This window comes from Myotis davidii, unplaced genomic scaffold (genome assembly GCF_000327345.1).
Source record: "Myotis davidii unplaced genomic scaffold, ASM32734v1 scaffold174, whole genome shotgun sequence".
Lineage (NCBI taxonomy): Eukaryota > Metazoa > Chordata > Mammalia > Chiroptera > Vespertilionidae > Myotis > Myotis davidii.
The window spans coordinates 89952-100366 of record NW_006289087.1 but is presented as its reverse complement, the minus strand read 5'-3'; the positions used below and the strand labels follow the sequence as shown (position 1 = coordinate 100366).

Genomic DNA, 10415 nt, shown 5'->3' with positions numbered 1-10415 from the left:
TCCCACCTGCCTTTCATCCACATTCCCCAGATGTTAACGTTTTACCACCTTTGCTCAATCGCACTCTCTCTCTCCCTTTGTGTGCGCATCTGTTTCTTAGTTCTGTCTGCTGAGCAGACTGGCCCACCTCTGTCTAGTTCAGTGTCCGTCTGTCTGTCCACCCACCGCATTAAAAACCAGGGGTTCGCACCAACCCGCCCAGTTCTAGTCCGTCCCACAGGCTTTGTTCTCACCTCCTCTTCCACGTCTGGTGGCGGCAGCCGTTGGGAAAGCTGGGCGTGTGAAGCGTGTCCGTGTTGTGCCTTACCCTGTGTGTTGAGCGTTATCTATATTCCTGAATTATATCTTCAAAACCTTCCCTCGCTTTTGAAATTGTCTTTCTAATTTAGTCTAAGTTCATGCTTGCAAGTCTTCCACTTGGTACACCTCTGAACGGGAAAACCTTCCACCGCCAATTTCTTTAAGAAGTGTAACTTAGTGCTAAGTTATATTGGTATTTAGTCCCATCTGATAAATATCGAAGGAGGATAGCAATGCTTGACTTGCCAGTTACTTTAGTTTTCACATAACTCATGACTGACTAGCTGTCTGAAGCGATTAGACACCCGGGGAGCAGGAAAGCCAGCCTCTCTAAAGCCACAGACACCGCTACGGCGAGAGGCCCGTTCGCTAGCGCTCTGTTCAGTTAGCGGTGACGTTTCCGGAGAACCATGTAGCGAGAAATGGTGACTTTAGTAGATGTTAACGAACAAGTGCTCTTGCAAAAGTAACTTATTCCTAACATGTCTTTCTTCTGTTTAATACCCAAAGATTTAAAAGCATCGGATCATACGTTGGAAGTTATAAAATGTCATTTTAAATGATCATATTTAGACTTTTTACAAAGTGATACTACTTAGCAAGTTCCGTACATTTGTGTCAAGGAAAGCGTCATGAAGTGGAAGTCCATGCCTACTTAGCACAGCACATTACCAACCCAGGTTCATTTCCCTAGAACAGTGATGGTGAACCTATGACACGCGTGTCAGAGGTGACACGCGAACTCATTTTTTTGGTTGATTTTTCTTTGTTAAATGGCATTTAAATATATAAAATAAATATCAAAAATATAAGTCTTCATTTTACTATGGTTGCAAATATCAAAAAATTTCTATATGTGATACGGCACCAGAGTTAAGTGAGGGTTTTTCAAAATGCTGACACACCGAGCTCAAAAGGTTCGCCATTGCTGCCCTAGAAGGTCCTGGTTTGTAATCAGAAGGGTCCTTAGCATTTTACTGAAAAATAAAAAGTTGGTTCAGAAATAAAAGATGGTCTCATTGTTTTATTAAAAGAACTTTGGGCCACAGTCCATTTAGTTTCCATGATGCTCATTTGTAAATACATTTTAAACGTGTGTCCTTCCTCTCTGTCTAGGTCGCCGGGCCAGCAGATAGGAAGTGGGTCTCCACTGGGATTGAAACTACAGAGATTTTTAGCTGCTTATGTTTCTCTTCTTCCAGAAGAACTAAAGAGTATGTGCAGTAAAGGTTTTCTTTTTTTAATGTGTTACCTTTAAAGATTTATTTATTTTAGTATATTGGTTATAAGCACCATCCTATGACCGTTATACTCAGTATTATCAAAACAGTTTCCTTTTTCGGGGATACGCAGATTGTCAGGCTTATGCAGGTGCGCGCGGTCACTAGGCACATGTTCCTACGTGATGGCCCCGGTGTTGGCATGAGCCCATGGCGGGACGTCAGAAGGGGTGTGCCCTGTGCCCTCTGTTCTACTTGTTTCTATTGACTTTCAAAAATCAGTAAAATGGGCGGAAGGAAGAGAGAACCAGGCTTTAGGGAAAATGTGCAAACAGAATATCCGTGTGGTGAAGCCCTGCATAGCCGTTGACTTGGGAAAGCAGAAAGAGAATACACTTGCCTTTTGGGAGACTTTGTGCCCCAGGTCACGAATGGAAAGCACTGTTTATGCCAGAACGTGTATGTGAATGCTCCTGGTTATTGCCGGTCCTTTGAAGACAGCGGACTCGTGGGTGTGAAGTTCATCGCGTTAGGGTGTTTGCATTGCTTTTCCCACCTAATGGCTAATGATGTTGAGCGTGTGGTCACGTGCTGTTGGCAACGATGATATTTAAAACTCTTTCTTTCAGGTAGTTTTTTGTTAAAACTGATTCAGAAGATGTCGAGTAGACATTGGTGTGCTGTTCCCATTTTGTTTCTGTCTAAGGCTTTGGCCGGTGTCCCGAGATGCAAAGCCCTGGGTCGGGAAGGCCTCCTGGCCCTCAGGTACTGGGTCTGGGTGCTCACGTGGGGGGCTGGTGCTTCCTGTTAACCTGGGGATGGTTTTCCCATTGATTTTTAGGGAGGGAGGGAGGGAGTGGGAGTGAGAGAGAGATTGAGAAAGAAACATTGATGTGAGGGAGGTGCATCTGTTGGTTTCCTGACCGGGCCTGAGGATCAAACCTGCAACCCAGGTTTGTGCCCTTGACTGGGAATCGAACCCGAGGCCCTTTGGTGGGTGGGGTGGCTCTAACCACTGGGAACACCAGCCCAGGCTCTAGCAAATGGTTTTAGTTAATATTCACATTAGGATGTTTGAGCTCTTAATTTTATTAAAAAAATTTTTAATTGAACTTATTTTGTTTTATGAATTACTAATTTAAGTATGTGCCATAATGTATGCTATAACCACTTTAAAATAAGGCCAGTAGGTTTTTTTATTACATTGACGTGTAGGAAACTAGACTACAAAGTATTTTTTTTAAGTGTAAAATTCTTGTTTTAAAGGATGTTCATTTCTGGTCTCATTGTTTTTAAAAGAGATGTGTTTGCTCCTGAAATGGAGCTCTGTTAGTGACCTTACTGGGGAGTCCGTAGTGGTAGCTGTTACACCAGCCTGTCAGTAACAGCTGACTACAGCCGTCTGTGGATGTGGGGTGAACTCTGTTGTCGTGTCAGGGGCGTCCTCCAGTGCACCATGGCCACACACCAGATCCTGCTGCGCGGGGCCGCCCAGTGCCATCTGCTGCACGCGGCCATGAACCTGGTCGACGTGGTAAGTGCATCTCCTTTATGCGTGTGCACGTCTTTCCGAGCGGGTGGGTGTGTAGGAGTGGACGTAGCAGGCCTGGAGCCCTGTTTGTTTCACGGTCGGCCCCTGGCTGACACCGGGAACGCGTACTTGGAGAGGGCTCCCTCTCCGACCAATGAGAGCGGCTCTCTGCCTGCAGTACTCCCACAAACCACGTGGCCGGTCCTGACGGCTGCCTCCGGGCGCCTGGAGTGTGGGCAGTGGCCTGCCCAGTGTCTTGTATCAGGGACACCCGGGTCTCAGGAGCCCCCCCGGGAGGAGTTTGCATGTCGCCGGGAACTGAGACGTCGGGGGCTCCCCTGGCAAAGGACGCTCAGGCGCTGTCCCTGTCTCCTCTCCTTCCCCACATGTCTCCCAGGGAATCGACGTCAGGGATGTGTCCTGCCCTTAGTGTGTTTTTTACGGGGCCCCCATAATACCGTGGTTGTGACGGGGGCCAGTATGTATTTAAGGCTCTGAGAGTCATACGGTCTCTGGCACAACCCTCAAAAGCAGCCATAGAGAGTTGGTGAGTGGATGAATGTGGCTGTGCTCAATAAAACTTTATTTACAAAACAGACAGTGGGTGGCTTTGCGGGCCCCTGGCCTAGAGCAAGGGGCCTTAGTTCAAGACTCACAACCTTCAGGGAGTAAAAGCCTGAGGTAGCTTTAAGCCAGGAGTCATTTTTTAGCTTTGAAAGGTAAGAATCACTTTTAGTTTAAGTAATAAGTAATTTCTTGTAGGAAGTTTTTGTTTTTAGGTAGTGACCATCTTGTCTGTGAGATAGTAACCTTGATTTTAAGGAAAATACATTGATAAAACAATCTTTTATTTTACATAATGGGTTGGTTCTAATCAATATCTTCATTTCAGAAGTTGAATAATATTTTCTTTTAAAAAATAGGTTTTTTTTAAAGATTTCACTAATGTACTTTAGTATACTAAGTTGCTTTTATGGTGATTTTCTTTTATTCAATTAAAAGATTTAAAGTGAGTAACTATTAAAAACACGTCCGTCCCCCCGCCCCCCAGGAGGACGTGTCGCTGTCCGACATCTCTGCGTTTCTCGTGTCTCTGCGACGGGAGGAGTCCCTGGGCCGGGGAACGGCACTATGGACAGAGGTGAGAGGGGACGGGTCTGATGACAAGGCCTCGAAATCTTACAAACACGTTTGCTGACTGACTCCCTCACTAGCCAGTGTGAGAGGAACGTAAAGTGCCTGCTGTGGAGAGAGCAGTACTAGCTGGCCTCTCTGCTGGACGGTCTCTGCTTGCTAAGGACCCACACGCGGCCTCCCTCACGGGCTGCGCGGCTCCCTCATTGGCCCCTCTGGGGGCCGGTATTAGTCTCGACTGATTTATTCACTCATCAGCTTTGTCCTTGGTCAGGTGGGGTATTCTTAGTTTCATCATTATTATGTCTCCGTACATGTATCTGGGGTTACCTTAATGGACGCAAAACTTTTTTTTAAAATTCTTACCTTTTAGAAAGACCTAGTTATTTACTTTATATTTAACTTCATGTATGCATTTGCACATTAAGATATATCGGAAAAAGAAAGTTGAGACCATAGCTTTCACAATTACATGCAGAAAGAGGAATTCTGGGAAGTTCTGTGACTTACTTTTGCAAATCTTCTAAAAGGTGTAATGGAGAAGGGCTAGGACAGAATTTAATTTCTCTTTTAAATTAATGTATTTTAAAATGCACATAGGATAGAAAATAAACTTGTGAGGAGGCAGGAGCTTTAATTATAACTTACATTTCAAACTCATATTCTCTCAAAAATAAACATTCTTGTTTTAGTACGTGAAGCTAGGATGAGTTTTAATTTAAGGTTGTAATTTGTTTTACATAATGTGCCTTTTTTCACAGAGATGTTCTTTAGAAGAGCTTATCACATGTGCATTTTATATGAGGTACTCTAAAGGCCTGTTCGTGAAGCTGATAAAATACCGGATGGAGGGTAGAAAGCACGCATACATTTCCTGTTGACACTCTTTGTGCAACTCAGTTGTGGCAGAAAACGTTTTATTACTTTGTTATATTCAGTCATTTCAGTTCAGTTTGTTGTGGAAGAAAACAAATTGGCTTCGGGAAGTTAGGAACCCTTTGTTCGGGTAGGGTTTTTAAAATAAAGTAATAATGTTGTCTTTCCCAGCTCTGTGACTGGTTACGTGTAAATGAAAGCTGTTTTGGACGACCCTCAGCTTGTGGCTCCCTTGGACTCCAGGAGACGTGCTCTTTAAACGCTTACGTCAAAAGCCTCGTTCAAGAGTATATTACGTCACCTGCTTGGGAAAGTAAGTCTGAGATCACTTTTCTGGATTGGTATAACCAAAGGGTTTCGAAGAACTTTATCTAGTTTTCAGATCAAGATTCGGGCTTTACCGAATGGAATGAGAAGGATGGAGGGACTAGGCCTGCAGAAATGGGCTACTCATATCTCAGTGTGTGCGACACAAGCCGTGTCACCTCGGCCGCGCTCTGTTATAATTGAGTGTCGGTGAGACAGTCACTGAGCCGTTGTTTCTGAAGCCTCCTCTTTGGCAGGTTCTGTTAATGCTTTGCAAACCCGCCTGTCCTTCCTGAAGCAGGAGAAAACGGCCGGATGCCGGACTGGGCGGAAGCCAGGCTGGTGGCTCTGATGGTCTTACTGGCTGTGGACGTGGAAGGAAGGAAGGTCCAACACAGGTAAGCGCTTCTCAGCTTGAAATCAGCTTCCCCAGAAAAGGCCGCTCAGGTGTGTGGGGCACATTCAGCCTTGTCCCCAGTCGGCCTGGAACTGACCACAGGGCAGGAAAGGAAGGGCCTGGGGCACGGGGAGCACGTTAATTATAAGTTAACAATAGAGTAATAGTGCGAAAGGCTCTCAGGTTAGTAACTTAGAGAAGGTTAGACAAACTATAGTAATCCCAGGTTTTATATAAGAATATTAGAAGAATGGTTTGTAAGATCCTAGGATAAGATTAGATGAAGAAATGATCTATTTAATTCCTTGGTAAATGTGTAATTTTAAAAAAAGGAATAAAGATAAAACAGTCTCAGATTTTGCAGATGTGAGCAGGTCAGTTCTCTCAGATGATAATTGTTGCAAAAAGCAGCTTCCTGAGGCCGTGTACTGCATGATATGCAGTCACTTTGGTTACATCAACTCTTTTCTAGACAGTTTTAGAGCTAGTTGCTTATAACAGTTTTTTATAGATCTTTAACACACGCACGCGCGCACACACACACACACGCACACGCACGGCCTGGTGCACAGATTTATGCACTGGTGGAGAGCGTGACCTGCCAGATCAGCCCGCTGTGGAAGTGTCGCTCATCCAGGTCAGCTGAGCAGCTGTGGATCTGTCCTCTGAGCAGCTGCTCCCTGGTCTGGCATCTTCCGTGGAGCTGGAGCACTCGCCTCTCCAGGGGACCTGGTTGGGGCCGACCCAGGGACAATGGCACTGAGAGGCCGCAGAGTAGGCCTCAGTCCCTCTCCAAGCCTGGGGCTGCCTGCAGGAGTCCAGAGGGGAGGGGACAGGGAGCAAGGAGGAGGAGGAGGAGGAGGAGCAGCCTGGGGAAGCCTGCGGGAGTCCGGAGGAGGGGGCAGGGAGCGAGGAGGAGGAGCCTGGGGCGGCCTGCGGGAGTCCGGAGGAGGCAGCAGAGAGACAGCCTGGGGTGAGGAGACAACGATCACAGCCCAGGTTCCTGCCCGTAGGTCTGGCGTTTGCAGCAGGAGCAGCTGCTCATCCTGGTCAGCTGAACAGTGCTCCCACTGTGGGAGCACACTGACCACCAGGGGGCAGCTCCTGCGTTGAGAGTCTGCCCCCTGGTGGTCAGTGCGCATCATAGCGACTGGTAGACGGGTCGTTCTGGTCATTCTGCTGTTTGGTCGCTGGGCTTGTATCGCTATATAGGATATACATATACATACACACACACACACACAATGCATATATATATACATGTGTGTGAGTATGTATACATGTGTATATTATATTTAACATGTCTCGTCTCCTCGCCTCGACTAGCGTGTGTGTTTTTGATTGGGAGGCAGGGCCTTGGCATTTTACTTTGCAGATAGAATTGTGCTTCCTACTGTGCCCAGAGCGAGCACATTGGTTCTTCCCGAGCTTTCCCCCTGGTGCCTTGCTGCTCTCCCGGGAAGGACAGACCCGGGCTCCGCCAGCAGGTCGGGGAGCAGTCAGTCCAGAGGCGCTGGTGTTGGGCTCGCCACAGGGGTGGCTCTGCCCCACTGAGTCCATCAGCTCCACAAACGACGGGGAGATCGTTTCTTTATGCTTTTGAAATTCTTGGTGTTTCTCAATGTCTAGTGAGAGGCAGAGGACACAGAACGTGCTGAGGCTGTTCCTAGAGCCCCTCCTGGACGCCCTCGCCAAGTTGGGTTCGAACGCCTACCTGCCCCTGCGGAAGACGGACAGGTGCCTGCAGGCGCTGGTGACGCTGCTGCACACATGCTCGCCGAAGGGTGCCAGCGCCCACGATGGTGAGGACGGTCTCTGAACTCGCTCGGTACCTTGTTGGTGTTTAGAATAAGCGGAGATCCTGACCTGGACTCTCCTACGGGGCGGGTGCGGGAAGGGGCCAAGCGTCCCCCGGGGCTGACACTGCGGTGTGGACATCTGCTGGGTACTGTTGACTTTAGAATGGGATTCATTTGCTTCTGTTTTTTTTAAAAAATTGTTTATTCCTTGATTTTTAGACCCTTGACAATGATCCCTATTTTATATGTTAAAGCAAGATCCATTTCCAATTACCTCTAGGCTTGGTGCTGCAGAAAGTAACCTAAACCATGAGAATGGAGCAGCAATTTTATATTCATTTTTTAAGTATGTCCATCTCTGAGCGCCTTTAAGCAGAAAATCCTTCCTATAGACAGTATCGCAGTAGCAGATGGAATCCTTGAGCTCTTACTTCGTCCTTAGACCACGATGTGTGCGCATCAGCGGGAAGCCGTGGGCACTAGCGATGAGCACGTGAGCGTGAGCCTGGCTTCCCAGTCCTTTCCGACCACTTTCATTGGGATTGAAGAAATTTAAACTTTTAAAAATTCTAGAGAAACACTGGTTTTAGGTAAAACCTGAGGATAATATCGAGGTTAGTTTTAATACATGCTTATGGGATAGGAGAGCTGAGTTCAGAGTTCTGGTATTTTGGGTGATGGCAGCAGAACCGAATGCCGCCTGTCGTGCCGAAACCCCCAGAGGGCTTCCAGGGTCAGTTCCAGGCTCCCCGCGGTGAGGTGACTGTTACATGTTTAGAATCCGCTTTTGGAAAGTGGCTCACCCACGTGCCTACCATAGTTGTACTTCACTAGACTGTGGTGTATTTTGTACCAAACAGCTGGTTTCCGCCGTTCAGCTGCACACTTTTCCCCACAGATGAGGTGCCTCCTCTCCTTCAGGACTTGGTTGCGTCCGCCACAGAGAGCATCTCCAGCTTCCTCCTCCGGAGACTCACTATGAATGAACTGAGCAGCGTGAGTGTTCGTGGGGTGACTTTCATCCTTGTTTTATGTTAGTTTTTATTGATTTTAGAGAGACGGAGGGAGGGAGAGAAACACCGTGCCGCTCCCTCCTGCTCACACCCCGCCTGGGAGGGGCTGGGTGTTAGGGTCGTCCACAGAGTGGTTCTGTCTCATCGCGTCCATTAGTTCCACAACTGACAGTCTGGGCGTGTGCCCTGACCCAGAGTCGAACCTGCCTCTCAGATGTTCTCGCAGCCCCATCACCTCTCTAGGAGCTTCCCCAGGCCCCCCTCTCACCACATGCACTGTCACCCCCCAGCTGCTAGAACCCCAGCACCTCCCGTACCGGCACAGTGCCTGCATGCGTGGTGCTCGGTGAGACCTGATGAGGTTCCTGGAGCCTCTGCTTCCTCCGTGCCAGAGAAGGCCTTGCAGGGCACAGCGATAGCTACGGCCTAATCATCGCCACTCGGTGCTGCCCGTTCAGCATGTGCTCTCAGTTATCAAATCCACACGTGACCCTCCCCACTGTGTGGACAGGAGCTCGGCCTCGGGAGCTGCTGGAGGTCACAGAGTGGGCGGGAGGTCAAACAGGACTGAGTCTTGTTCTGCCGGGTCCATGGCCTACCGTTCATTCCGGCCCCTCCCTCTTGGGCTCGGAGAGGCTGGGGGAGCTGCTCCGCTTCCCAGAACAGCCGTCAGCGGTGGTTGGTGAGGTGGCTGCGCAGCAGGCGGGTCCCCGCGGGCTCTCCGAGGAGGAGGCCTGGCTGCATGGGGACAGCCTGGAGGGCCCGTGGGGAATGGCCTTTCTCAGCGTGTGTGAGTGCTTCACACACACCACTTCCTGTCTGACCTCGTCGTGTTGTGACAGTCGTGGGCCCTGCTGGTTGATGTGTTGCTGTCTGTCGCAGGTTGCAGACCTGGATCGCTGCCACCTGTACCTGCAGGTCTTCACTGAGCTGGCGGGCCTCCCTGGGAAGCGGGGGGAGCGAGGCAGCCCCGTCCTGAGAATCATCGCTCCTTTGAGAAACGCGTCCATCCGGCACCTGCAGGACGCGGACAGTGGGCTGGTAATCTTGTAGTTCTGCGGGGAAGGCTTACGTGGAATACAGGTTGATCCTAAAACGCATCTGCCGAAACTTGACTTTAAAATCATTCCCTTTGTCTGTAGTATTTGAAGAGGGTAGGGTTCCCCTCATGTCAGGTGCATAGGAAAGTGGCGACGGCAGTCTTCACACCACTCAGGGCACTGTTTCCTGCCCAGGTGCCGACGCTCGGGAGGCAGGTGCAGAGGGCGGTCAGCATGGCCGCCTTGGCCGCGGTGTGTGAGGTGTGTGCGGCCCTCGACCAGACGCCGGAGCTGCAGCTGGACCCTCCGGATGCTGGGCCCGCGGAGCAGCTCCTCGCCGCCCTCCCGCTCGGTCAGAGGCTGCAGAAGCCGCAGCCAGAGGAGCAGAGCAGGTGCGTCCCCTCGGGGGGCAGTGTGTCCGCGAGGCGTCCTGCTGCTCGTGTGGGGAACCCATGCTTGTTCTCGGGCATCGCCCGCCCGACGCTGGGCGGGTTCAGGAACTCGGAGCAGAGGCTCCATTCAGGGTGGCCTCGTGTCCCACGTTGTTCGTCTCGGTTACGGACACCCGTGACTTTCCGCATTTAGTTTCCAGTGAGTCATGACGTGGGGGAATGCCTGTCTTTATGGAAGTTAGAAGTCGAGGTTCGTGTTCCCTGTGTTTCGGTCACAGGAGACCTAGTTGGGACTTAATGGAGCTGAGCCAGACGTGAGGAAGGACAGCAGTGACTCGGCTCTCTGTTTCAGTCTCCTGGAAGACCCGTCGTCTTCCCCAGGCTGGGGCCGAATAGCTGCGCAGTAC

General features: G+C 49.6%; 1 protein-coding gene across 1 annotated transcript in view; it reads left to right on the top strand.

Moving 5' to 3' along the window:
• The window catches only part of TARBP1 (TAR (HIV-1) RNA binding protein 1), a 37528-nt gene that overhangs the window by 15336 nt on the left and 11777 nt on the right, over window positions 1-10415 (top strand). The window contains exons 6-16 of the mRNA XM_015562327.1: window positions 1417-1514; window positions 2150-2285; window positions 2958-3054; window positions 4103-4192; window positions 5233-5374; window positions 5666-5765; window positions 7394-7566; window positions 8462-8559; window positions 9459-9617; window positions 9812-10008; window positions 10361-10411. Of these exons, the coding sequence (XP_015417813.1) occupies window positions 1417-1514; window positions 2150-2285; window positions 2958-3054; window positions 4103-4192; window positions 5233-5374; window positions 5666-5765; window positions 7394-7566; window positions 8462-8559; window positions 9459-9617; window positions 9812-10008; window positions 10361-10411 (1341 nt within the window). The remainder of the gene's footprint in view (window positions 1-1416; window positions 1515-2149; window positions 2286-2957; window positions 3055-4102; window positions 4193-5232; window positions 5375-5665; window positions 5766-7393; window positions 7567-8461; window positions 8560-9458; window positions 9618-9811; window positions 10009-10360; window positions 10412-10415) is intronic.